At 56.9% G+C, this 27,879-nt stretch overlaps 2 protein-coding genes across 4 annotated transcripts; both read left to right on the top strand.

The window, feature by feature from the left end:
* The first annotated feature begins 5,679 nt into the window (after window positions 1-5,679).
* Window positions 5,680-17,673, top strand: LOC139604685 (C-type lectin domain family 4 member F-like). The gene is made up of 6 exons (XM_071455896.1): window positions 5,680-7,820; window positions 9,389-9,469; window positions 10,082-10,123; window positions 10,539-10,690; window positions 12,346-12,458; window positions 13,502-17,673. The coding sequence occupies exons 1-6, from the start codon at window positions 7,640-7,642 to the stop codon at window positions 13,656-13,658; spliced, it is 726 nt and encodes a 241-aa protein (XP_071311997.1). The 5' UTR covers window positions 5,680-7,639; the 3' UTR covers window positions 13,659-17,673.
* A 422-nt stretch (window positions 17,674-18,095) lies between these two features.
* Window positions 18,096-27,001, top strand: SPEF1 (sperm flagellar 1). Of its 3 annotated transcripts, none has more exons than XM_071455895.1 (7): window positions 18,096-18,227; window positions 20,162-20,273; window positions 21,289-21,439; window positions 21,994-22,042; window positions 23,526-23,583; window positions 24,743-24,851; window positions 26,542-26,722. In XM_071455895.1, the coding sequence occupies exons 1-7, from the start codon at window positions 18,158-18,160 to the stop codon at window positions 26,686-26,688; spliced, it is 696 nt and encodes a 231-aa protein (XP_071311996.1). In that variant the 5' UTR covers window positions 18,096-18,157; the 3' UTR covers window positions 26,689-26,722. The 3 variants fall into 3 exon arrangements, with proteins under 3 accessions (XP_071311996.1, XP_071311994.1, XP_071311995.1); XM_071455893.1 differs by lacking the exon at window positions 18,096-18,227 and adding an exon at window positions 19,895-20,068 and having other exon boundaries at window positions 26,542-26,719; XM_071455894.1 differs by lacking the exons at window positions 18,096-18,227; window positions 26,542-26,722 and adding exons at window positions 19,901-20,068; window positions 26,767-27,001.
* The last annotated feature ends 878 nt before the right edge of the window (window positions 27,002-27,879 follow it).

The raw sequence follows: 27,879 nt of genomic DNA, 5'->3' as shown, positions 1-27,879 counted from the left end.
CATCCATCCATCATCCATCATCCATCCATCATCCATCCATCATCCATCCATCATCCATCCATCCATCATCCATCCATCCATCATCCATCCATCATCCATCCATCATCCATCCATCCATCCATCATCCATCCATCATCCATCCATCCATCATCCATCCATCCATCCATGCATCCATCCATCATCCATCCATCCATCCATCATCCATCATCATCATCCATCCATCATCCATCCATCCATCCATCATCCATCCCAGTGTCCATCCTTTTGGCCCTTTGTCCATCCCAATGCCCATCCATCCATCCTGGTGTCCATCTGTCCATGCCCCCATCCATCCCAGTGTCCATCCATCCATGACCCTGTCCATTCCCCAATCCATCTATACCATCCATTCATCCATCCCAGTGTCCATCCCAATGTCCATCCATCCACACACCCATCCATTCCAGTGTCCATCTGCCATGTCCATCCATCCACCTGTTCCAGTGTCCATCCGTCCATGACCCTGCCCATTCCATTGTCCATCTGTCCATGATCCTGTCCATCCCAATGTCCATCTCTCCATCCCAGTGTCCATTTGTCCATCCATCCATCCATGACCCTGTCCATCCCAACATTCTCCTCTCCATGCCCCTGCCCATCCCAGTGTCCATCTGTCCATCCATCCCATTGTCCATCAGTCCGTGACCCTGCCCATCCCAGTGTCCATCTCTCTGTCCTACCATCCCACTGTCCATCTCTCCCTCCATCCCAGCACCCATTTGTCCACCCCAGAATTCATCCCTCCCTCTATCCCAGTGTCCATGTGTCCATCCCACTGTCCATTCGTCCACCTCAGTGTCCATCCCTCCATCCCAGCATCCATTCATCCATCCCAGTGTCCATTTGTCCATCCCAGTGTCCATTTGTCCATCCCAGTGTCGATCCCTCTATGTGTCCATCCCAGTGTCCATCTCTCCCTCCATCCCAGTGTCCATTTGTCCATACCAGCATCCATTTGTCCACCCCAGAGTTCATCCCTCCCTCCCTCTATCCCAGTGTCCACGCGTCCATCCCAGTGTCCATTTGTCCATCCCAGTGTCCATTTGTCCATCCCAGTGTCGATCCCTCTATGTGTCCATCCCAGTGTCCATCTCTCCCTCCATCCCAGTGTCCATTTGTCCATACCAGCATCCATTTGTCCACCCCAGAGTTCATCCCTCCCTCCCTCTATCCCAGTGTCCACGCGTCCATCCCACTGTCCATTCGTCCACCCCAGTGTCCATCCCTCCATCCCAGCATCCATCCCTCCATTCGTCCATCCCAGCATCCACTCGTCCATCCCAGCGTCCATTTGTCCATTGTCCATCCCTCTATGTGTCCATCCCAGTGTCCGTCCGTCCATCCATCCATCCTTCCATCTATCCCAGAGTCCATTTGTCCATCCCACTGTCCATCCCTCCATCCCAGTGTCCATTTGTCCATACCAGCATCCATTTGTCCACCCCAGAGTTCGTCCTTCCCTCCCTCTATCCCAGTGTCCATGTGTCCATCCCACTGTCCATCCCTCCATTCGTCCATCCCAGCGTCCATCCCAGTGTCCATCCATCCATCCCAGTGTCCATCTGTCCATCCCACCCCGCTCTCCCAGGACCATCCCCTCCTCTCCCCTCCCCCCACTCCCATTCCCAGCAGGATTCCCAGCATGGGCTCCTTTGGGATCTGCACCCTAAATGTCCCCAATGGGGACAGCGGGACCGGGGGGACACCGGGGGACCCCAAATGGCGCCGGGGGAGGGATTTGGGGTCACTGGGGACTGGGGCCCGGCTTAATCCCATGGGATTCCTGTCGGGAATGGGGTGGGGGCTCATTCCCCACATTCCCAGGGCCACCCCAAGGCCACCAAACCCCGCCGGGGGTGGCAGAGGTGACGCCGAGGGGCGCGGGGACAGCGCCACCCTCCCCTGAGCGCTGTCACCTCCCGGGGATGGCGGGGACACCCCGGCACTGACACGGTGCCCCGGTAGGGGGCGCCCTGTGTGTGTGTGTGTGTGGTGACGTCAGGGTCACGCCCACGTGGTGACGTCAGGGTCACACCCGGTGTGACGTCAGAGCCCCGCGGCGGCCACGTTGGGTGAGGGCAGGGGGACGGGCAGGGGTCGCCGCAAAATGGGGATAAAAACCCCAAAGTGGGCGAATTCACCCCAGTCTGGGCGCTGGAACCCCAAAAATGGGCACTGACACCCCAAAATGGGCACTGACACCCCTAAAATGAACTTCGGAACTCCAAAATGGGCACAGAAAACCCCGAATTGGGTAAATTCACCCAACTCTGGGAGCTGACACCCCAAAAATGAGCACTGACACCCCAAAATGGGCACAGATACCCCAAAATGGGCACTGACACCCCAAAAATGGGCACAGACACCCCAAAATGAACTTCGGAACCCCAAAATGGGCACAGAAAACCCCGAATTGGGTAAATTCACCCCAATCTGGGAGCTGACACCCCAAAAATGAGCACTGACACCCCAAAATGGGTACGGACACCCCCAAAATGGGAGAAGTTCTGTGCCCCAGAAATGGGCACAGAAAACCCCAAATTGGGTAAATTCACCCCAATCTGAGAGCTGACACCCCAAAAATGGGCACGGACACCCCAAAAATGAACACTGAAACCCCAAAAATGGGCACAGGCACCCCAAAACTGGGAGAAGTTCTGTGTCCCAGAAATGGGCACAGAAAACGCCAAACTGGGCACTGATATCCCAAAAATGGGAGAATTCACCCCAAAACGGGACAGTGAATCCCAGAACCGGCCAAATTCGCTCCAAACTGGGTGAATTTGCCCAAAACTGGGTGAATTCACCCCAAAATTGGCACAGAAACCCCAAAGTGGGCAAATTCACCCCAAAGCTGTGCACTGACATCCCAAAAATTGGATCCAGTCACCCCAAACTGGGCAAATTCACCCCAAATGGGGCAAATTCTCCCCAAAACTGGATCCAGTCACCAAAAAACTGGAACTGGTCATCCCAAACTGTGAAAATTCACTACAAAACTGTGAAAATTCACCCCAAAACTGGGAAAACTCACCCAAAACCGAGAAAATCCACTACAAAACTGGGAAAATTCACCCCAAACCAGGAAAAGTCATCCCAAACCAGGAAAATTCACCCCAAAACTGGGAAGATTCCCCCAAAATGGGAAAATTCACCCCAAAACTGGGAAGATTCCCCAAAATGGGAAAATTCACCCCAAAACTGGATCCAGTCACAAAAAACTGGGACCAGTCATCCCAAACTTGGGAAATTCACCCCAAACTGGGAAAATTCACCCTAAACAGGGAAAATCCACCCGAAAAGTGGGAAATTCACCCCAAACCAGGAAAATTCACTACAAAACTGGGAACATTCTCCGAAAACTGGGAAAACCCACCCCAAAGTGGGAAATTCACCCCAAAATTGGCCAAATTCACCCCAAAACTGGGAAAATCCACCCCAAAACTGGGAAAATTCACCCCAAACTGGGAAAATTCACCCCAAACTACGAAAATCCACTACAAAACTGGGAAAATTCACCCCAAAACTGGGAAATTCACCCCAAACTGTAAAAATCCACCCCAAACTGGGAAAATTCACCCCAAAACTGGGAAAATTCACCCCAAACCGGGAAAATTCACTCCAAAACTGGGAAGATTCCCCCAAAATGGGAAAATCCACCTCCAAACTGGGAAAATCCACCACAAATCAGGAAAATTCACCCCAATCAGGACAATTCGCCCCAAAACGGGGCAAATTCCCCCCAAACTGAGAAAATTCACCCCAAAACTGCATCCAGTCACCAAAAAACTGGAACCAGCCATCCCAAACTTGGGAAATTCGCCCCAAATGGGGCAAATTCACCCCAAACCAGGAAAATTCACCCCAAAACTGGGAAGATTACCCCAAAATGGGAAAATTCACCCCAAACCAGGAAAATCCACCCCAAACCGGGAAAATTCCCCACAAACCGGGAAAATCCACTACAAAACTGGGAAAATTCTCCCAAAACTGGGAAAATCCACCCTAAACTGGGAAAATCCACTACAAAACTGGGAAAATTCTCCCAAAACTGGGAAAATCCACCCCAAACTGGGAAATTCACCCCAAACCGGAAAAATCCACCCCAAAACTGGGAAAATTCACCCCAAAAACTGGGAAAATTCACCCCAAAATACAAAAATTCACCCCAAACTACGAAAATCCACTACAAAACTGTGAAAATTCACCCCACAACTAGGAAATTCACCCCACAACTAGGAAATTCACCCCACAACTAGGAAATTCACCCCAAACTGTAAAAATTCCCCCAAACCAGGAAAATTCACTCCAAAACTGGGAAGATTCCCCCAAAATGGGAAAATCCACCTCCAAACTGGGAAAATCCACCACAAATCAGGAAAATTCACCCCAATCAGGACAATTCGCCCCAAAACGGGGCAAATTCCCCCCAAACTGGGAAAATTCACCCCAAAACTGCATCCAGTCACCAAAAAACTGGAACCAGCCATCCCAAACTTGGGAAATTCGCCCCAAACCAGGAAAATTCACCCCAAAACTGGGAAAATTCACCCCAAACCGGGAAAATCCACAACAAAACTGGGAAAATTCTCCCAAAACTGGGAAAATCCACCCCAAACTGGGAAAATTCTCCTAAAACTGGGAAAATCCACCCCAAAAGTGGGAAATTCACCCCAAAACTGGGAAAATCCACCCCAAACTGGGAAAATCCACCCAAAACTGGGAAAATTCTCCCAAAACTGGGAAAATCCGCCCCAAACTGGGAAAATCCACTCCAAAAGTGGGAAATTCACCCCAAACCAGAAAAATCCACCTCAAACCGGGAAAATCCACCTCAAACCGGGAAAATTTACGCCAAAACCCGGAATATTCACCTCAAACTAGGAAAATTCCCCCAAACCAGGAAAATTCACTCCAAACCAGGAAAATTTACCCCAAAATGGGAAAATTCATCTCAAAACTCTGAAAACTCACCCCAAACTGGGAAAATTCACCCCCAAACTGGGAAAATCCACCCCAAAGCTGGGAAGATCCACCCCAAACTGGGAAAATTCACCACAAAGCTGGGAAAATCCACCCCAAAACTGGGAAAATTCCCCGAAACCAGGAAAATTCACCCCAAACCAGGCAAATTCACTCCAAACCAGGAAAATTTACCCCAAAAAGGGGAAAATTCACCTCAAAACCATGAAAACTCACCCCAAACTGGGAAAATTAACGCCAAAGTGGGAAAATTCACTACAAAACTGGGAAAATCCACCCCAAAGTGGGAAAATCCACCCCAAACCAGGAAAATCCACCCCAAGCCAGGAAAATCCACCCCAAACTGATCCCGTGGATATCCCAGGATCATTGGGATGGGGTTTTCCATCAACCCCCTCATCCCAGAACGGTTTGGGGGTGGGAAAAAAAAAAATTTAAAAAAAACCACCAAAACCCTCAATTCTAGGCTGAAACTCCGGGACTTTCTTTTGCTTCCCCCTGGGAATTCCCCGTGGGGCCCTCAGGGCTGTCGGTGATGGCCGGGGGTGACTCAGGCCGGAGGTTCCCCAATCTCCGGGACGGGGAACGGGGAAGGAAACGGGAATTGAGCAAGAACGGGGTGGGAACAGGGGGTGACGTCGGGGGGGGACGGGAATCCCCATCAGGGGACCCCAAATGGGGGCAGGGGGCGCCCAGGGGACCCCCAGACCCCAAATTCCCCGGCTTGGGGAGGATGCGCCCGGTTTGGGGTGGATTTGGCCAATTTTGGGGTGAATTTGGCAAGTGTAGGGGAAATTTCCCAGTTTTGGGGTGAATTTTCCCAGTTCGGGGTGACCAGATCCAGATTTGGGGTGGATTTGTCCAGTTTTGGGGTGGATTTGTCCAGTTTTGGGGTGGATTTGGTCAATTTGGCCAATATGGGGGAAATTTCCCAGTTTTGGGATGGATTTTCACGGTTTGGGGTGACCAGACCCAGTTTGGGGTGACTGGATCCAGTTTTGGGGTGAATTTGCCCCATTTGGGGATTAATTTTCCCAGTTTGGGGGATTTTTCCCAGTTTGTGGTGGATTTGGCCAATTTTGGGGTGGATTTGACCAATGTGGGGAAAATTTCCCAGTTTTGGGATGGATTTTCCCAGTTTGGGGTGACTGGATCCAGTTTTGGGGTGACTGGATCCAGTTTTGGGGTGGATTTGGCCAATGTGGGGGAAATTTCCCAGTTTTGGGGTGGATTTTCACGGTTTGGGGTGACCAGAACCAGTTTGGGGTGACTGGATCCAGTTTTAGGGTGAATTTGCCCAGTTTTGGGGTGGATTTGGTCAATTTTGGGGTGGATTTGGCCAGTGTGGGGGAAATTTCCCAGTTTTGGGATGGATTTTTCCAGTTTGGGGTGACTGGATTCAGTTTGGGGTGAACTTTCCCCATTTGGGGATGAATTTTCCCAGTTTGGGGTGAATTTTCCCCATTTTGCAGTGTCCGTGCCCAGTTTGAATTCACCCAATTTTGGGGTGGATTTGGCCATTTTTGGGGTGAATTTGGCCATTTTTGGGGTGAATTTGGCCATTTTTGGGGGGACTTAGGGACAGGGACACAGGGATTTAGGGACACACACAGGGATTTAGGGACACACACAGGGATTTAGGGACGCAGGGATTGAGTGACACAGGGATGGGGCTGGGGACAGAGGGACTGGGACAAGTTCAGGATCAGGGACGGGGAGAAGTGCAGTGACAGGGACAGGATCAGGGACAAGGATGGGGACAGGATCGGGGACAGAGTCAGGGACAGGGACCAGTCTGGTGACAGAGTCAGGACTGGGGACAGGGACAAGGATGGGGACAGGATCAGACAGGGACAGAGTCAGGGATAAGGACAGGGACAGACAGAGGGACAAGGATGGGGACAGGATCAGGGACAAGTTCAGTGGCAGGATCAGGACTGGGGACAGGGACAGAGACAGGGACAAGTCGAGTGACAGGGTCAGGAACAGGGACAAGGATGGGGACAGGGTCAGGACAGGTTCAGTGGCAGGATCAGGACTGGGGACAGGGACAAGTCCAGTGACAGGGTCAGGAACAGAAACAGGAGCAAGGATGGGGACAGGGTCAGGAACAGAAACAGGAGCAAGGATGGGGACAGGGTCAGGGACAGGGACGGGACTGGGGACAAGGATAAGGACATGATCAAGATCAGGGACAGAGTCGGGGACAAGGACAGGGTCAGGAACAGAAACAGGGACAGGATTGGGGACAAGGATAGGGAGAGACACAGGGACAAGTCCAGTGACAGGTAAGGGACAGGGACAAGGACAGGATCAGGGACAAGGATGGGGACACGATCAGGATCAGGGACAGGGAGCAGCCCAGTGACAGAATCAGGACTGGGGACAGGGACACGGATGGGGACAGGGTCAGGGACACACAGGGACACAGTCAGGGCTGGCCGCAGGGTCCAGCGCCCTCATCCCCTGCCTGTCCCCTGGGGGCGTGGGGACACGCGTGACGCGGGTGGCACCAGCGCGGTTCCTGTTCCCCGGCGGGCACGGGGCAGGAAGCGGGGCCAGCACTGTCCGTGTCCCCAGCGTGTCCCCAGCGTGTCCCCAGCGTGTCCCCGGGGCCATGGCCAACAGCCCCGACCTGTACGAGACGCTGGAGATCCGGTACCCGCCCCCCAGGGCCCGCGGGGACCCCCGGCCGCCACCCCCGGCGCTGTCGCCGCGGTGTCGCGCATGTCGCCGGGCGCTGGGCACGGCCGCGCTGCTGCTGCTGGCGGCGGGGCTGGCGGCGCTGGGCACCCTCTGTGAGTGGGGACAGCGGGGACAGCAAGGGGACGGACAGCAAGGGGACAGACAGCAAGGGGGGGACAGACAAGGGGGGGACAGACGGGGGGGGGACAGACGGGGGGGGACAGACAGCAAGGGGACAGCAAGGGGGGACAGACAGGGGGGGACAGACAGGGGGGGACAGACGGGGGGGGACAGACGGGGGGGGACAGCCGCGGGAGGGGGGACAGCCGCGGGAGGGGGGACAGCCGCGGGAAGGGTGGGAATGGGGCTGGGAATGGGACTGGGGCTGGGAATGGGGCTGGGGTTTGGGAAAGGGGCTGGGAATGGGGCTGGAAGAGGCTGGGGAAGGGTTGGGAAAGGGGCTGGGAGAGGATGGGAATGGGGTTAGAAAAGGCTGGGAAGGAGTTGGGGAAGGGGCTGGGGTTTGGGGCGGGGCTGGGGAGGGGTTGGGAAAGGGGCTGAGGTTTGGGGAGGGGTTGGAGACGGACTGGGAGGGGATGGAAGCGGGAAAGGGGCTGGGCTAGGGACTGGGAGTGGGGCTGGGAGAGGGGTTGGGAAGGGGATGGGGTTTGGGATAGGGACTGGAGTGGGGTTAGGAAGGGGATGGGAAAGGGGCTGGGAGCGGATGGGAATGCGGCTGGAAGAGGCTGGGGAGGGGCTGGAGTTTGGGGGAGTGTCTGGAGAGGGGCTGGGAAAGGGACTGGGAGGAGATGGAAGTGAGAGAAGGGCTAGGAAGGGGCTGGGTTTGGGACAGGGACTGGGAATGGGGTTAGGAAGGGGCTGGGGGTTGGGGACGGGCTGGGAGAGGTGTTTGGGAAAGGGGCTGGGAATGGAGAGGGGCTGGGGAGGGATGGGAGTGGGAGAGGCGTTGGGAAAGGGGCTGGAAAGGGGCTGGGCTTTGGGAGAGGGGCTGGGCTTTGGGGAGGGGTTAGGAAGGGGCTGGGGTTTGGAAAGGGGTTGGGAGAGGGGTTGGAAAGGGGCTGGAAAGGGGCTGGGCTTTGGGATAGGGGCTGGGCTTTGGGAAAGGGGCTGGGCTTTGGGAAAGGGGCTGGAAAGGGGCTGGGCTTTGGGAAAGGGGCTGGGCTTTGGGAAAGGGGCTGGGCTTTGGGATAGGGGCTGGGCTTTGGGATAGGGGCTGGGCTTTGGGATAGGGGCTGGAAAGGGGCTGGGCTTTGGGATAGGGGCTGGGGTTTGGGAAAGGGGCTGGGAATGGGGCTGGGAGTGGGGCGGGGGCTGGGAGAGAGGCGGTGAATGGGGCTGGGGTCTGGAGAGGGACTGGGAGCGGGCACTGGGATGGGGACGGGGCTGGGAGCGGGCAGGGGGCTCCGGGCACGGGCAGGGAGTGCCCGGGGGTCCCCGGGCGGGGGTCGTGGGTCCCTTCCCGGCGCTGTCCCCACCCCAAAATGGGCACGGCCAGGCCGGGTTTGTGGGGGGGTCCCTGGGTCGGCGGTCCTGGGCAGGGGTCGGGATGAGTTGGGGGGTCCCGGGCAGGGTCAGGAGGGGACAGGGACCCCGGGCAGGGACCCCGGGCAGGGACCCCGGGCAGGGTCGGGGGTCCTGTCACGCCCCTGTCCCTCCCCAGACGTGCAGAGCCGGGGGGAGCTGCGGGCGGCGCGGGCGGAGCTGGCAGCGGTCACCGAGCCCCTGGGGCCCGAGCCCGACGGTGAGGGACCCCTGGCAGTGGCACTGTCCCCAAGGTGTCCCCAGAGCCTGCCTGCAGCCCCCGTTCTGCACCCGCTGTCCCCAAATGCCATGCACAGCCCCTGTCCCCAGCTCCCGTCCTGTCCCCAAAACCTGACTTGTCCCCAAGTCCTGTCCTGGACCCAAATCCTGTTCACAGCCCCTGTCCCCAAATCCTGTCCTGTCCCCAAATCCCATCCCCTGTCCCCAAACTGTCCCCAGCCTGCAGTCCCTGTCCCTAACCTGTCCCCATATCCTGCCCCAGTCCCTGTCCCCACAGTCTGTCCCCAGACCCTGTCCCCTGTCCCAAATCCTGCCCACAGCCCCTGTCCCCAGCAGCTCCTGTCCCCAAACTGTCCCCAGCCCACAGCCCATGCCCCTGTCCCCAAATCTTGTCCCCAGCCTGCAGTCCCTGTCCCTAACCTGTCCCCATATCCTGCCCCAGTCCCTGTCCTCACCTGCAGTCCCTGTCCCCACAGTCTGTCCCCAAACCTTGTCCCCTGTCCTCAAACCCTGTCCTCAGCTCCTGTCCCCAGCCCTTGTCCCTGTCCCCAGCCCCTGTCCCCAAAGCCGACTCTTGTCCCTGTCCCCACAGGTGACACCCCTTTAGCGGCACAGCGGCGGCAGGACCGGCTCGGTGCGTGACGGGCGGGAGGTGACAAAGGCGGTGACACGGGGTGTGACAGGGGGGGTGTGACAGGGGTGTGGCCGTGTCCCCGCGCAGGGCGCTGGGGCGCCGGGCTCGGGGAGGTGACAAGGGCGTGACAGGGGGGTGTGACAAGGGGGGGCGTGACAAGGGGGGGCGTGACACTGGTGTGGCCGTGTCCCCGCGCAGGGCTGTGGGGCACCAGGCTCGGGGAGGTGACGAGGAGGTGACAGAGGTGTTACAGAGGTGTGACAAGGGGTGTGGCAGGGCGGTGACAAGGGCGCGGCAAGGGTGTGGCCGTGTCCCCGCGCAGGGCTGTGGGGTGCCGGGCTCGGGGAGGTGACAAGGTGTTGACAGGGGGATGTGACACGGGGTGTGACAGCGGTGTGGCCGTGTCCCCGCGCAGGGCGGTGGCTGCAGGCGCTGGCGCTGGGCTGGCGCTACCACCGGGGCAAGATTTACCTGTTCTCGGTTCAGCGGCAGCCCTGGGCCGCGGCCGAGGCCGCCTGCGCGGTGACACACGCGCACCTGGCCTCTGTCACCAGCGCCGAGGAGCAGGTGGGGCTGGGGACACCCCCGGGGGCGGCCACTCCTGTCCTGTCCTGCTCTGTCCCCTCCCACCTGAGCAGCTGCTGCCAGGGCACCTGTAGGGGCCTGTCCCCAAATCCTGTCCTGTCACCAAATCCCAGGCACAGCCCCTGTCCCCAAATCCAGTCCTGTCCCCAATTTCCATCCCCAAATCCTGCACACAGCCCCTGTCCCCAAATCCCAGGTACAGATCCTGTCCCCAAACCTTGTCCTGTCCCCAAATCCCAGCACAGCCCCTGTCCCCAAATCCCATCCCCCAATCCTGCACACTGCCCCTTGTCCCCAACCCCTGTCCTGTCCCCAAACCCTGTCCTGTCCCCAAACCCTGTCAGGTCCCCAAATCCTGTCCTGTCCCCAAATCCCATCCCCAAATCCTGTCCCCAAATCCCAGGCATAGCCCCTGTCCCCAAATCCTGTCCTCTCCCCAAATCCTGTTCCCAACTCCTGTCCTGTCCCCAACCCCTGTCCCCAAACCCTGTCAGGTCCCCAAATCCTGCACACAGGCCCTGTCCCCAAATCCCAGGTACAGATCCTGTCCCCAGACCCTGTCCTGTCCCCAACCCCTCACACAGCCCCTGTCCCCAAGCCCTGTCCCCCTTTACCCGCCCGTTGTTGTCCCCAACCCTCGTCCCCCTCCCCTCCTACCTGCACACCCCCTGCCCCCTCCCTTCCCATGTCCCCCACCTGTCCCTGTGTCCCCTGCCACACCCTCCCGTGTCCCCTCCTCTGTCTCACCTGTCCCCCCCATCCATGTCCCCTTTCTCATCCCATCCTCCCCGTTCCCTTTGTCCCCTCCTGTGTCCCCTCACCTGTCCCCAAGTCCTCTCACCTGTCTTCCTGTCCGTGTTCCCCTTCCCACCTGTTCCCCTTTCCCTGTCCTGTCCCATTCCGCTGTCCCCTCCCATGTCCCCGTGTCCTCTCACCTGTCTCACTTGTCCCCCCATCCATGTCCCCCTTCCAACCTGTTCCCCTCACCCCCTTTCCCCTGTCCCCCATTCCTGTGTCCCCTCCCCTGTCCCCGTGTTCCCCGTCCCGCCCCATCCCACCTGTTCCCCTTGCCCCCTTTCCCCCGTGTCCCCTCACCTGTCCCTGTGTCCCCTCACCTGTCCCCATGTCCTCTCCCATGTCCCCGTGTCCCCTCCCCACCCCATCTGTTCCCCTTTCCCCTGTCCCCCATTCCCCCGTGTCCCCTCACCTGTCCCCATGTCCCTTCCTGTGTCCTCTCACCTGTCCCCGTGTCCCCTCACCTGTCCACTCACCTGTCCCAGTGTCCCCCCTCCCACCCCATCCCACCTGTTCCCCTTGCCCTTTCTCGTGTCCCCCATTCCCCTGTGTCCCCTCCCCTGTCCCCTCCCATGTCCCCATGTCCCCTCCCCTGTCGCCATCTCCCCTCCCCTGTCCCCCTTCCCACCCCATCTCACCTGTTCCCCTTGCCCTTTCTCGTGTCCCCCATTCCCTCGTGTCCCCTCCCCTGTCCCCATGTCCCCTCCCCTGTCCCCATGTCCCCTCACCTGTCCTCTCCCGTATCCCCGTGTCCCCTCACCTGTCCCCTCCCCTGTCCCCGGGTCCCCTCACCTGTCCCCTCCCCTGTCCCCACGTCCCCTCACCTGTCCCCATGTCCCCAGGCGTACCTGGCGCGGGAGGCCCGGGGTGGCACCTACTGGATCGGGCTGACGGCCACGGGCACGGGGGGCTCCTGGCGCTGGTCGGACGGGACCCCCTATTCCCCCGATCAGAGGTGAGCGGGGTGGGGACACCTGGGGACACTTGGGGACACGGCTGTGCCTGAGTGCTGAGCAGGCTCAATCCCCCAGAAATCAGTGGAATGATCCCGTTAATCCAGTGGGATGATCCTACTTATCCAAGGGGCTCAGATCCCCTAAATCCAGTGGGTTCATCCCCTAAATCCACTGGGGTGATCCCACTAACCCAGTGGGTTGAGCCCCTAAATCCAGTGGGATGATTCCCAAAATCCAGTGGGGAGACCCCACTAACCCAGTGGTATGATCCCACTAACCCTGTGAGACAATCCCACTAATCCAGTGGGATGATCCCCTAAATCCATGGGACTCAGATCCCCTAAATCCAGTGGGATGATCCCACTAATCCCTGGAGCACAGATCCCCTAAATCCAGTGGGTTGATCCCCTAAATCCAGTGGGATGATCCCACTAATCCATGGGTTCAGATCCCCTAAATCCAGTGGGATGATCCCACTAATCCCTGGAGCACAGATCCCCTAAATCCAGTGGGTTGATCCCCTAAATCCAGTGGGGTGATCCCACTAATCCATGGGGTTCAGATCCCCTAAATCCAGTGGGTTGATCCCACTAACCCAGTGGGACAACCCCACTAATCCATGGGATTCCGATCCCTTAAATCCAGTGGGATCATCCCACTAATCCATGGGGCACAGATCCCTTAAATCCAGTGGGCTCAGATCCCCTAAACCCAGTGGGACAACCCCACTAATCCAGTGGGATGATCCCACTAATCCCTGGGGTTCAGATCCCCTAAATCCCACTGGATAGATCCCCTAAATCCCTTGGGATGATCCCAGTAATCCATGGGGTTCAGACGCCCTAAATCCAGTGGGGTGATCCCCTAAATCCCTTGGGATGATCCCAGTATCCACGGGGTTCAGACGCCCTAAATCCAGTGGGGTGATCCCCTAAATCCCTTGGGATGATCCCAATAATCCATGGGGTTCAGACGCCCTAAATCCAGTGGGGTGATCCCCTAAATCCCTCGGGATGCCGCCCTGACCGGCGCCCTTGGGCAGTTTCTGGGCTCCAGGCCAGCCGGACAGCACCGACCACGGCCAATGGGGCGGCGAGGGCTGCGCCCAGATCCACCCGGTGGGCGCGGGGCTCTGGAACGACCACAACTGCAACTTCAGCTTCCCCTGGGTGTGCCAGAGGGACCTCAGCGTCCCCTGAGCGTCCCCCCGGGGTCACCTCGGTGGGGTCACCTCGGAGAGCTGTCCCCAAGGAGGGGGGAGGGGGTTACGGGGGTTTGGGAGGTTCTGGGAATTGGGGGGTGATCCCGTTAATGCTGGATGGTTCCTGGATCCAGGGGGTTCAGATACCTCTAAAACTGTGGGATAATCTCACTCATATCCAGGAGGTTCAATTGTCCCAATAATCAGTGGGATGGTCCCTCCAAAACTGTGGGATGATCCCTCAAAAAGAATGGGATAATTCCCCTTACCCTGTGGGGTGATCCCTCTCGTCCTGTGGGATGGTTCCTCCGGAAGAATGGGATGATCCCACTCATATCCAGGAGATTCAATCCCCCAAAAATCAGTGGGATGATCCCTCCAAAACCTGCAGGATGATCCCTCCAGACGAATGGGATGATCCCACTCTTATCCAGGAGATTCAATCTCCCAGAATCAATGGGATGATCCCTCCAAAAGTGTGGGATGATCCCCCTCATATCTAATACGGTCAATCCCCCAAAAATCAGTGGGATGATTCCCCAAATCCAGAGGGTTCATCCCCCCTGTCCAAGGGTCCAGATCCACAACTGCAACTTCAGCTTCCCCTGGGTGTGCCAGAGGGACCTCAGTGTCCCCTGAGCGTCCCCTCGGGGTCACCTCGGTGGGGTCACCTCGGTGGGGTCACCTCGGAGAGCTGTCCCCAAGGAGGGGTGAGGGGGTTACGGGAGGTTTGGGAGGTTCTGGGAATTGGGGGTGATCCCGTTAATGCTGGACGGTTCCTGGATCCAGGGGGGTCATCCAAAACAGTGGGATGATCCCTCAAAAAGAATGGGATAATTCCCCTTACCCTGTGGGGTGATCCCTCCTGTCCTGTGGGATGGTTCCTCCAGAAGAATGGGATGATCCCACTCTTATCCAGGAGATTCAATCCCCCAAATATCGGTGGAATGATCCCTCCAAACCTGTGGGATGATCCCTCCAGAAGAATGGGATCATCCCCTCATACCTAATAGGTTCAATCCCCCAAAAATCAGTGGGATGATCCCTCCAAAACTGTGGGATGTTCTCTCCAGAAGAATGGGATGATCCCCACTCTTATCCAGGAGGTTGAATCCCCCAAAAATCAATGGGATGATCTCTCTTATCCTGTGAGATGGCCCCTCCAAAACTGTGGGGTGATCCCACTCATATCCAGGAGGTTCAACCCCCCAGAAATGAGTGGGTTGATCCCTCTTTATCCTCTGGGATGATCCCTCCAAAACCTGTGGGATGATCCCCACAAGTCAGTGGGATGATTCCTCCAAAACTGTGGGATGATCCCTCCCAAAACTCAGTGGGATGTTCTCTCAAGAAGAATGGGATGATCCCATTCGTATCCAGGAAGTTTCAATTCCTCAAAAATGAGTGGGATGATCCTTCCCATCCTGTGGGATGATCCCTCCAGAAGAATGGTATGATCCCACTCTTATCCAGGAGGTTCAGGCCCCCACAAATCAGTGGGATCATCCCCCAAAATCAGTGGGATCTCATCCCCCCATATCCAGTGGGATCATCCCCCTATTTAGGGAATTCATTCCCCATATCCAGGGATCTCATCCCCCCAAACCAGTGGGATCTCTTCCCCAATATCCAGAGGGATCAATCCCCTAATCCAGTGGGATCATTCCCCCTTATCCAAGACAATCATCCCCCAAAAACAGTGGGTTCATCCCTCATATCCAGTGGGTTCATCCCCCTTCTTTAGGTGGGATCCCCCACATTCAGGGATCTCATCCCCCAAAACCAGTGGGATCGCCACCCCTGTTTAGGGATCTCACCCCTCCAGTCCAGAGGAATCATTTCCCCCATTTAGGGAATCCATCCCCCATATCCAGGGGTCTCATCCCCTCTCTCCAAAGGGATCATCCCCCTTATTTAGGGATCTCATCGCCCCCCAGCCAAGAGGATCATCCCTCAAAACCAGAGGGATCATTGCCCCTATTTAGGGAATTCATCCTCCATATCCAATGGAATCATCCCCTAAAACCAGCGGGATCATCCCCCCTTAGCCAGGGAACTCAGTCCCCTCTCTCCAGTGGGATCATTCCCCCTATTTAGGGAATTCATCCCCCATATCCAGGGGTCTCATCCCCTCTCTCCAGTGGGATCATTCCCCCTATTTAGGGATCTCATCCCCCCCACCCAAGAGGATCATCTCACAAAACCAGAGGGATCATCCCACCTCTTTCAGGATGTCATCCCCCATATCCAATGGAATCATCCCCTAAAACCAGTGGGATCGTCCCCCCTATTTAGGGATCTCACCCCCCCAGTCCCGAGGGGTCATTCCCCTATTGAGGGAATTCATCCCCCATATCCAGGATTCTCATCCCCTCTCTCCAGCAGGATCCTCCCCCAAAAACAGTGGGATCATCTCTCCTGTTTAGGGATCTCATCCCCTAAAACCAGTGGGAACATCCCCCTTATCCAGTGGGATCATTGCCCCCTCATCCAGGGATCTCATCCCCCAAAAACCAGTGGGATCATCCCCCGTATCCAGAGGGATCATTGCCCTCTCTTTAGGGAATTCATTCCCATATCCAGTGGGATCATCCCCCAAAACCAGTGGGATCACCCTTCCAATCCCAAGGGATCTTCCCCCCTATTTAGGGAATTCATCCCCCTTATCCAGTGGGATCATTGCCCCCTCATCCAGGGATCTCATCCCCCAAAAACCAGTGGGATCATCCCCCAAAAACCAGTGGGATCATCCCCTATATCCAGAGGGATCATTGCCCTCTCTTTAGGGAATTCATTCCCATATCCAGGGATCTTATCCCCCATATCCAGTGGGATCATTCCCCAAAACCAGTGGGATCACCCTTCCAATCCCAAGGGATCTTCCCGCCTATTTAGGGAATTCATCCCCTTTATCCAGTGGGATCAATCCCCCCATCCAGAGGGATCATCCCCCTTATTTAGGGATCTCATCCCACTCATCCAAGAGGATCATCCCCCAAAACCAGAGAGATCCATCCCCCTGTTTAGGGATGCCATCCCCCATATCCAATGGAATCATCCCCTAAAACCAGTGGGATCATCCCCCCTATTTAGGGATCTCATCCCCCTCATCCAGTGGAATCATTCCCCCATTTAGGGAATTCATCCCCCATAACCAGTGGGATCGATCCCCCTGAACCTGTGGGATCAATCCCCCAATCCAATGGGATCTCCCCCATCCCAGGTGTCCCCAGCCCCAATCCAGGTCCCCCACCCCACCCCTGTCCCCAGTGTCCCAAATCCCGGTGCCGCCACCCCCCTCCCACTCATGACCCCAAATCTGTCCCTGATTAAAGTGTCCCATCCCTCCCCCCTCCCCACTCCGTGACATTTTGGGGTCCCCAACACCCCCAGTTTGGGGACACCCCCCTCAAATTATTCACAGCTGAACAGAGAATAAATTGCTTTAAATAACACAAAAGAAGGCAAAAAAAAAAAGAAACCCACAAAATAATCCCTGAATTGACCCAGATTACACCCAAAATAATCCCAAACTGTTCCTCAAATAACCCCCCCCCCCAAAAAAAACACAAAAAAACCCAAAAAATTCCAAACAAGCCCAAAATCACCCACAAGTAAGCCCCAAAACCACAAAACAACACCATAGAATACCCCCAAAACCCCAAATAGGCCCAAAATAAGCCCTAAAGCACCCCAAAAATCACCCCAAAAAAAACAACAAAAAAATTAAAAAAAAAACTCCCAAAAATACCAAAACCAAACCCAAATAACTCCAAAATAACCCCCAACACCACCCAAAATATCCAAAAACCACCAGAAACAGCCCAAAAAACCAAAACAAACTCAAAAGTCCAAAACAATCCCAAATAACCCCAAAATAGCTCCAAAAAAACCCCACAAAGAACCAAAATAGCCTAAAATATCCCCAAAAAATACCAAGATCCCTAGAACAGACCAAAATAACCCCCTCAAAAATATCAGTCTTACAAAAAAAAATACAACAAACAAACAAACAAAAAAAAGAGGAAAAAAGAAAACAAAACAAAAAATGTCCAGGGGGAAAATGGGAGGAAAAAGGGAATTAAAAATGGGAAAGTATGGGAAAAATGGAATAAAAATGAGGAAAAAAGGGGGAAAAAAGGGAATAAAAAGGGGGAAAGGAGGGGGAGAACGGGAATAAAAAAGTGAAAACATAGGGGAGGAAAACTGGAATCTAAAAAGGGGGAGAAGAGAGGGGTAAAAAAGGTGGAAAATGAAATTAAAAGGGGGGAAACAGGGTGGGAAAAAGGGAACAAAAAGGGAAAAAATGAATCAAAAGAGGGAGGGGGGTGAGAATGGAAAAGAGGGAAGGGGGAAGAAAAAGGTGGAAAAAATGGGGGGGGGAAATTTTAAAAAAGCGAGGGGGGGGGGGGGGGGAAGGGAGGGAATCCTGGGGGAAATCCCATGGTGGGGGGGCTCTGACGTCACACAGGGACACAGGTGACAAAGCCAGCGGGGATGTCCCCAAGGTGCCACCCGCCGTGCCCAGCGACACCGCGGGGGAAGCGCCACCAGCCGAGGAGCCGCGGTGAGGCCGCTATGTCGCGATATGTCGCGCCCGGTCGCCGGCCACGGAGCGCAGCGCGACAGCCCCGGGGGCCGCGCCGCGTCCACAGGGGGGCGCCCAGCGCCGCGCCGCCGATTTTTATGCAAAAATGGCGGCGGTATCAACCAATGGGAGTGCGTGATAGGCTGGGACAAGAAGATGATTGGTTAAGACTATGATCGGCGGGAATTGTAGCGAATAGAAAGGCGCGGAGGGTGGAGCCGGAGATAATGCGGAAGTACTCGATGCGTGGCAAACAGAGGGGCGGGTCGTAGCCGGATGATTGACGGGAGGTGCAGCCAATTGGAGGCGGAACGGAGTGGAGAGGCGGGGTCGGAGGATGGGCGGGGCTTAAGGCGCAGCGGGGGACGGCGGGGGGACAATTGAGTGGGGAATTCGGGGACACGGCCCGGCCAGGGTGGGGGACATGGCTGGGGGACGGGACAAGGAGGAGTTGAGAGTTGAGAGCCCCACACCGGGTGCAGGTGGGGGCCAATTCTTCCTGCTGGGGGGGGTCCCATTCACCGCCATAACGAGCAGCCCCTGATCTGGGGCTGTCACTGTCACCTCCTGCGGCTGTGCCTGTGTCTAAATCCCACCCATGGTGTCCATATCCCATCCATGGTGTCCATATCCCATCCACGATGTCCATATCCCATCCACAGCGTCCATATCCCATTCCCAGTGTCCATATCACATCCATGGTGTCCATATCCCATCCCTGTGTCTAAATCCCATCCATGGTGTCCATATCACATCCATGGTGTCCATATCATATCCATGGTGTCCATATCCCATCCCAGTGTCCATATCCCATCCATGGTGTTGATATCCCATCCCAGTGTCCATATCCCACCCCAATATCCATTTCCCATCCCAGCGTCCATATCCCACCCCAATGTCCATATCCCACTCATGGTGTCCATATCCCATCCCAGTGTCCATATCCCATCCCAATATTCATATCCTACCTCAGTGTCCATTTCCTATTCCCAGTGTCCATATCCCATCCACACTGTCCATATCCCATCCCTGGTGTCCATATCCCACCCCAATGTCCATATCCAATCCCAATGTCCATATCTAATCCCAAAGTCCATATCCCATCCCAATGTTCATATCCCACCCCCATTTCCATGGCAATAGGGTGCACCCTGCAAGCCCTGCTCCTGTTGCCATGGCACCACGACGCTCCCTGAAGCCCCGCCCCCATTGTCATGGCAGCAGAAATGCTCCCCTGAAGCCCCACCCCCCGTTGCCATGGCAACAAGACTCTCCCGTGAAGCCCTGCCCCCGTTGTCATAGCAGCAGTGACGCCAGTAAGCCCCGCCCACTTCCCCATGGCAATGGGATGCTCCCATTATGCCCCGCCCCGTTGCCATGGCACCGCGACGCTTCCTTCAAGCTCCACCCCCGTTACCATGGCAGCAGAAATGCTCCCATTAAACCCCGCCCCTGTTGCCGTGGCAACAGCGACGCTCCCATTGAGCCCTGCCCTCGTTGCCACGGCAGCAGAGCCGCTTCATTAAAGCCACGCCCCCCGTTTCCATGGCAATTGGACGCTCTGCTCAGGCCCCGCCCCCGTTGCCATGGCGCCGCGACGCTCCGCTCAGGCCCCGCCCCCGTTGCCATGGCGCCGCGACGCTCTGCTCCGGCCCCGCCCCCGTTGCCATGGCAGCGGGGACGCTGAGGCCGGGCCCTGATGGCGGCCGAGGGGCCGGAGCCGGGCCCGGAGGCGTCGCTGGTGTCCCTGTACCGCTGGCTGGACACGGTGCCACTGTCGCGGCCGCGCAGGAACATCGCCCGCGACTTCAGCGATGGCGGTTGGCCCTGCGGGGACACGGCGGGGTGGCCGGGGCGGGCTGTCCCTCTGTCCCTGTGGTGCCACCCGCAGCGTGTCCCCGCTGTCCCCGCAGTGCTGGCGGCCGAGGTGGTGAAGTTCTTCTTCCCCTCCCTGGTGGAGCTGCACAGCTTTGTCCCCACCAGCTCCACGGCGCAGAAAGTCGCCAACTGGGGCCACCTTAACAGGTAGGGACAGGCGCCACCAGCTCCGTGTGACCCCCCCCACCCCCGGTCCGGGGTGTCCCCAGATTGTCCCCACCTGTCCTGCGGGCGGTGTCGCCCTGTTCGTCACATCCCGACAGCTCCGTGTGGCCACAGAGCCACTGTGGCCTGCAGCGGGTGGGGACTGGTGTCCCCTTGTGTCCCCCTGTGCCTCTCTGGGTCCCTCTGTGTCCCTCTGTCACTCTGTGTCCCCTGTGTCCCCCGGTGTTCCCTGTGTCCCTCTCTCTCCCTTTCTGTCCCTCTGTGTCCCATCTCCCTCTCTGTCCGCCTGTGTCTCTCTGTCCCTCTGTGTCCCCCCTCTGTCCCCCTCTGTCCCTCTCCGTCCCTCTGCCCCTGTGTCCCCCTGTGTCCCCCTGTGCCCCATGTCCCTCTGTGTCCCTCTGTCACCTCCTCCGGGTGTTCCATGGATCCCAAATTCCAGGAAGGTGCTGAGCAAGCTGAACCTGCTGCTGCCCGAGGAGATGATCCGCATCTGGCACTGGATCCCCCCGTGTCCCCCTATGTCCCTCTGTGTCCCTCTGTGTCCCTGTGTGTCCCTCTGTGTCCCTGTGTGTCCCTCTGTGTCCCTGTGCGTCCCATCTCCCTCTCTGTCCCTCTCTTTCCCTCTGTGTCCCCCTGTGTTCCTCTCTCTATCCCTCTGTGTCCCATCTCCCTCTCTGTCTCTCTCTGTCCCCCTGTGTCCCCTGTGTCCCCCTGTGCCCCATGTCCCCCTGTGTCCCTCTGTGTCCCTCTGTCACCTCCCTGGGTGTTCCATGGATCCCAAATTCCAGGAAAGGGCTGAGCAAGTTGAACCTGCAGCTGCCCGAGGAGATTATCCAGGCGCTGGATCCCCCCATGTCCCTCTGTGTCCCATGTCACTCTATGTCCCTCTCTTTCCCTCTCTGTCCCCTCTGTTCCTCTCTATCCCTCTGTCCCCTGTGTCCCCTGTGTCCCCCTGTGTCCCTCTGTCCCTGGCTGTTCCACTGATCCCAAATTCCAGGAAGGTGCTGAGCAAGCTGAACCTGCGGCTGCCCGAGGAGATGATCCAGGCGCTGGTGCGGAGCCAGCCGGGAACGGCCGAGCAGCTCCTGCAGCTCCTGCGGGACAAAATCCTGCGGAGGCAGAGGAACGGCAAGGGAGGGGCTGGGAAGGTGAGGAAATCCCAAAAACGGGGAGGAAATCCCAACAACGGGGAGGAAATCCCAAAAACGGGGAGGAAATCCTGAAAATGGGGAGGAACTCCCAAAAATAGGGAACTCCCAGGAATGGGGATCCCGGGAAAGGTTGGATATTGGGGTTTGGGAAAAGATGGGATAGGGGAGGGTGGGAATGAAGGGGATTTAGGGTTGTTCCCAACAGAAATCGTTCCTGGATTCGGCTCTGGAGCCAGGCTGGGAGAGCTGGGAATGCTCCCCTGGAGAAGGGAAAATTCCAGGGAATCCTCAGAGTGCCTGCAGGGGCTCCAGGAGAGCTGGAGAGGGGCTGGGGACAAGGCCTGCAGGGACAGGAGCCAGGGAATGGCTCCCACTGGGAAAGGGGAGATTGGGCTGGGATCTTGGCAAGGAATTCCTGGCTGGGCTGGAATTCCCAGAGCAGCTGGGGCTGCTCCTGAAAGTCCCAGGCCAGGTTGGTGTCACCCAGGCTGGTGGCAGGTGTGTCCCAGGTGTGTCCCAGGTGTCCCAGGGGTTTTCCTGCCTCTCCTCAGCCCCCAGCGGAGTCGGCAGCGCTGGACGAGGGCAGGTACCTGGACACAGGTAAGGGATGGGGGATAAAGGATCCCAAAATTCCTCACTGGGACTTTTTGGGGACCCTGGGAGGCGACAGCGGTGTCGGGGCAGGTGACCCCATCCATCCATCCATCCATCATCCATCCATCCATCCATCCATCCATCCATCATCCATCCATCCATCATCCATCCATCATCCATCCATCCATCCATCCATCCATCCATCCATCCATCATCCATCCATCCATCATCCATCCATCATCCATCCATCCATCCATCATCCATCCATCATCCATCCATCCATCCATCCATCATCCATCCATCATCCATCCATCCATCCATCATCCATCCATCCATCCATCATCCATCCATCCATCCATCCATCATCCATCCATCCATCATCCATCCATCCATCCATCATCCATCCATCATCCATCATCCATCCATCCATCATCCATCCATCATCCATCCATCCATCATCCATCCATCCATCCATCCATCCATCATCCATCCATCATCCATCCATCCATCCCTCATCCATCCATCCATCCATCCATCCATCATCCATCCATCCATCCATCCATCATCCATCCATCATCCATCCATCCATCCATCCATCATCCATCCATCATCCATCCATCATCCATCATCCATCATCCATCCATCCATCCATCCATCCATCATCCATCATCCATCCATCCATCCATCCATCCATCATCCATCCATCATCCATCCATCCTCCATCCATCATCCATCCATCCATCATCCATCCATCCATCATCCATCCATCATCCATCCATCCATCCATCCATCCATCCTCCATCCATCATCCATCCATCCATCCATCCATCCATCATCCATCCATCCATCCATCATCCATCCATCCATCCATCCATCCATCATCCATCCATCCATCCATCCATCATCCATCCATCCATCCATCCGTCCGTCCATCCATCCATCATCCATCCATCATCCATCCATCATCCATCCATCATCCATCCATCATCCATCCATCCATCCATCATCCATCCATCATCCATCCATCATCCATCCATCATCCATCCATCATCCATCCATCCATCCATCCTCCATCCATCATCCATCCATCCATCATCCATCCATCCATCATCCATCCATCATCCATCCATCCATCCATCCATCCATCCATCCATCCTCCATCCATCATCCATCCATCCATCCATCCATCCATCATCCATCCATCCATCCATCCTCCATCCATCCATCCATCCATCCATCATCCATCCATCCATCCATCCATCATCCATCCATCATCCATCCATCCATCATCCATCCATCATCCATCCATCCATCCATCCATCCATCCATCCATCCATCATCCATCCATCATCCATCCATCCATCCATCCATCCATCCATCCATCCATCATCCATCCATCCATCATCCATCCATCCATCCATCCATCCATCATCCATCCATCCATCCATCCATCCATCCATCTGTCCATCCATCCCTGTGGGTTTTCCAGGCCAGCCCAGGCTCCAGAGTGATTTGGGAAGGGGCTGCAGCCAGGATGGCGCTGCCAGGTGAGGGCTGGGCAGGGGACAGGGCCCTTTTGGGGTCAGGGGGTCTTTATGTGGTCACTGTGGGGTCCTTGTGGGGTTCTGGGTGTCACTGAGGGGACTCAGGGGGTCCCTGTGGTGGTTTGGGGTCTCTATGGGGTTTGGGGCATCACTGGGAGAGTTTTGGGTGTCACTGTGGGGTTTTGGGTCACTGTGAGGGTTGGGGGGGTTCCTGTGGGAGTTTGGGGTCACTGTGGTGGTTGGGGATCACTGAGAGGGGTCAGGAGATCTTTGTGGATTTTGGGGTGTCCCCTTGAGGATCAGGGGGCTCCTGTGGGGTTTGGGGTCACCGTGAGTGTTTGGGGGGGTCACTGTGGGGTTTGGGGGGGTCACTGTGAGGGTTTGGGGTCACTGCAGTGTTTGGGGTGTCCCCATGAGGGTCAGGGGGTCCCCATGTGGCTCTTGGGGTCTTTGTGTGGGTCAGGGACGCACTGTGGGGTTTGGGGTGTTTCTGTGGAGTTTGGGGTATCCCCATGAGGGTCAGGGACTCACTGTGGGGTTTGGGGATCACTGTGAGGGTTTGGGGGGTCCCCACGGGGGTTTGGGGTCACTGCAGTGTTTGGGGTGTCCCCATGAGGGTCAGGGGTTCCCCATATGGCTCTTGGGGTCTTTTTGTGGGTTGGGGACTCACTGTGGGGTTTGGGATCACTGTGAGGTTTGGGGGGGGATCGCTGCAGTGTTTGGGGTGTCCCTATGAGGGTCAGGGGGTCCCTGTGGTGGTTTGGGGTCCCTGTGGGGTTTGGGATCACTGCAGTGTTTGGGGTGTCCTCATGAGGGTCAGGGGGTCCCCATATGGCTCTTGGGGTCCTTGTGTGGGTCAGGGACTCACTGTGGGGTTTGGGTCACTGCGAGGGTTTGGGGGGTCCCCACAGGGGTTTGGGGTCACTGCGAGGGTTTGGGGGGTCACTGCAGTGTTTGGGGTGTCCCCATATGGTTCTTGGGGTCCTTGTGTGGGTCAGGGTCTCACTGTGAGGGTTTGGGGGTCACCGTGGTGTCCCTGGGTGTCGCTGGGTGTCCCCATGAGAGATGAGGACATTCCCATGGGATCGGGGCACAGGATTTGGGCGCCTCCCCTCTGGGAGGGCTCAGCGCTGTCCCCCCGGCCGTGTCCCCGCCGCGCCAGGGCGGTGACAGTGGCGGTGCCCGCGCCGCCCGGGGCTGGCCCTGGGGACATGCGGCAGCAGCTGGCGGAGCGCGAGCAGGCGCTGCAGCTGGCGCGGGACACGATCCAGGTGAGCCCATCCCAAATCCCAGTCCCGGGCTCCGGAGAGGCCGCGGGTGTGCGGGGACATCGCGGGGGGACACGCGCGACACTGACCTGTCCCCCGCCCTTCTTCCCGCCTTTTCCGTGTCCCCCCATTCCCAGCTTTCCCCTGTCCTTTCTTCCCAAAAATTTTTATCTCTGTCCCCCTTTCCCGCCTTTTCCATGTCCTCTATTCCCAGCTTTTCCCGGCTTTTCCCGATCTTTCTCCGTCCCCCTTTCCTGGCTTTTCCCTGTCCCCCTTTTCCAGCTTTCCCTTGTCCCTTCTTTCCTAAAATTTTCTCTGTCTCCCTTTCCTGGCTTTTCCCTGCCCCTCATTCCCGGCTTTTCCCTGTCCCCTTTTCCCAGCTTTTCTCTGTCCCCTATTCCCGGCTTTTCCCGGCTTTTCCCGGCTTTTCCCGGCTTTTCCCGGCTTTTCCCAATCCTCCCTTCTCGGCTTTTCCCTGAACCTTCTTCCCAAAAATTGTCTCTGTCCCCCTTTCCAGGCTTTTCCCTTTCCAGGCTTTTCCCGGCTTTTCTCGGTTTTTCCCTGTCCCCCTTTCCCCGCTTTTCCCTGTCCCTCCTTCCCTAAAATTTTCCGTGTCCCTCCTTCCCGGCGTTTCCCTGTCCCCCTTTCCCGCCTTTTCCGTGTCCCCTATTCCTGGCTTTTCCCGGTTTTTCCCTGTCCCCCTATCCTGGCTTTTCCCTGTCCCTCCTTCCCTAAAATTTTCCCTGTCCCCCTTTCCCAGTTTTTCCCGGCTTTTCCCAGTCTTTCCCTGTCCCCTTTTCCCGGCTTTTCCCTGTCCCCCCTTTCCTAAAATTTTCTGTGTCCCCTTTCCCGGCTTTCCCCGGTTCCTCCTTCCCTAAAATTTTCCCTGTCCCTCCTTCCCAGTTTTTCCGGTTTTTCCCAGTCCCTCCTTCCCGCCTTTCCCTGTCCCCTCTTCCCTAAAATTTTCCCTGTCTCTCTTTCCTGGCTTTTCCCTGTCTCCTATTCCTGGCTTTTCCCGTTTTTTTCCTGGCCCTTCTTTCCTAAAATTTTCTGTGTCTCCTTTCCTGGCTTTTTCCGGTTCCTCCTTCCCTAAAATTCTCCCTGTCCTTCCTTCCCGGCTTTTCCCTGTCCCCCTTTCCCGGTTTTTCCGTGTCCCCTACTCCCGGTTTTTCCCTGTCCCCCTATCCTGGCTTTTCCCGGTCCCTTCTTCACTAAAATTTTCCCTATCCTCCTTCCCAGCTTTCCCCGGCTTTTCCCGAATTTTCCTGGTTTTTCCCTGTCCTCCCTTTCGTGGTTTTTCCCGATTTTTCCTGATCCCCCCTTCCCACTTTTTCCCCTCCCTCAAATTTCCCCTCAAATCCGGCGTTTCCCCGCCACTGATGTAAATTTCGGGAAAGGCCGGAATTCTGAGGGATATCCGGGAATGGGAACAGCGGGATATTCTGGAATTCCCCGTTTATTTTTTATGGGAAAGGGATCAGAACCCCACATCCATCTCTTTCCCTCAGTGGGCAAAAAAACCCAAAATTCGTCTGAGAAAAAAAACCCCAAAATTCCTCTGGGAAAAAACCCAAAATTCTTCTGGGAAACAAAAAAAAACCAAAAATTCCCTGTTACGGGAAGACCCCTTGGAATTGGTTTGGGATTTGGGGATTTGGGATTTTGGGGGTTTGGGGATTTGGGATTCCCGCAGATCCTGCAGGCCAAGGTGGAGCGGAAATCCCAAATCCATCTCTTCTCCTCAGTGGGAACAACCCCAAAATTCGTCTGGGGAAAAACCCCAAAAATTCCCTGCTCCGGGAAGACCCCTTGGAATGGGTTTGGGATTTGGGGATTTTGAGGTTTTGGGATTTGGGGATTTTGGGATTTTGGGGATTTGGGGGATTTTGGGGATTTTGGGGATTTGGGATTCCCGCAGATCCTGCAGGCCAAGGTGGGGCGGCTGGAGCAGCTCCTGCTCCTCAAGAATCTCCGCATCGACGACCTGAGCCAGCGGCTGCAGCAGCTGCAGGGACAGCGCCGCTGACCCGCGACAGCGACACCGCGGGGACAGCGCGGGGACAGCCCGGGGACAGCGCGGGGACAGCCCGGGGACAGCGCGGGGACAGCCCGGGGACAGCGCAGTGGCTCCCGGTGGCTCCCGGCGCGGCTGCGGCAGATTTGGGGATTAAAGAGTTGGATCCTGGAGGGGTCAGAGTGGCCGTGAGGGGACATTGGGGACATGGGGGGACAATGGGGACACTGGAGACACTGGGGGCGCTGTGGGGACACTGTAGGGACAGCAGGGAGGGAATAGCAGGGGGGACACTGTGGGGACACTGGGAATACACTGGGGACACTGGGGAGAGTGAGGACACTGGGGGGACACTGAGGGGACACTGGGGGGACAAGGGGGACACTGAGGACACGGGGGACAGTGGGGTGACACTGGGGAGGGGACAGCAGGGGGGACACTGTGGAGACAGCAGTGGGGACACTGGGGACACTGTTGGGGACATGAGGGGACACTGAGGGGACACTGAGGGGACACTGGGGGGACAATGGGGAGGGGACAGTGCTGGGGACACTGCTGGGACAGTGGTGGGGACACTATAGGGACACTGGGGACTTGGGGGGACACTGTGGACACTGGGGACACTGTGGGGAGGGGACAGTGATGGGGACATTGTGGAGACACTGTGGGGACACTGGGCACACTGTGGGGACACTGGGGACACTGTGGGGATAGCAGTGGGGACACTGTGGGGACACTAGGGACTTGTGGGGATGCTGGGGAGACAGCAGGGAGGGGACAGGGCTGGGGACACTGTGGGGACACCAGGGACATGCAGGGACACTGGGGACACTATGGGGACAGCAGTGGAGGTGGTGGCAGTGTGGGGACACTGTGGGGAGGGGACAGCAGAGGGGGGATGGCAGTGCGGGAGGGGGACAGCGTGGGGACAGCAGGGTGGAGGTGGCACTATGGGGACATGGTTGTGGGGACAGCACTGTGGAGGTGGCAGTGTGGGGACACAATGGTGACACTGCG

The sequence above is a fragment of the Agelaius tricolor genome, unplaced genomic scaffold (genome assembly GCF_023055355.1).
Source record: "Agelaius tricolor isolate 1412-34295 unplaced genomic scaffold, bAgeTri1.0.p SCAF_54, whole genome shotgun sequence".
Lineage (NCBI taxonomy): Eukaryota > Metazoa > Chordata > Aves > Passeriformes > Icteridae > Agelaius > Agelaius tricolor.
This window is presented reverse-complemented; position numbering and strand designations above follow the sequence as displayed.

What these genes read in the sequence shown, in the direction of transcription:
- LOC139604685 (XM_071455896.1), top strand. Translation starts at nt 7,640, where the DNA reads ATGGCCAACAGCCCCGACCTGTACGAGACGCTGGAGATCCGGTACCCG. An exon ending in CCTGGGGCCCGAGCCCGACG is followed by an intron (nt 9,470 to 10,081) that starts GTGAGGGACCCC and finishes CTGTCCCCACAG; the next exon opens with GTGACACCCCTTTAGCGGCA. An exon ending in TCACCAGCGCCGAGGAGCAG is followed by an intron (nt 10,691 to 12,345) that starts GTGGGGCTGGGG and finishes CCATGTCCCCAG; the next exon opens with GCGTACCTGGCGCGGGAGGC.
- SPEF1 (XM_071455893.1), top strand. Translation starts at nt 19,948, where the DNA reads ATGGCGGCCGAGGGGCCGGAGCCGGGCCCGGAGGCGTCGCTGGTGTCC. An exon ending in GGGCAGGTACCTGGACACAG is followed by an intron (nt 22,043 to 23,525) that starts GTAAGGGATGGG and finishes TGGGTTTTCCAG; the next exon opens with GCCAGCCCAGGCTCCAGAGT. An exon ending in AGCCAGGATGGCGCTGCCAG is followed by an intron (nt 23,584 to 24,742) that starts GTGAGGGCTGGG and finishes CCGCCGCGCCAG; the next exon opens with GGCGGTGACAGTGGCGGTGC.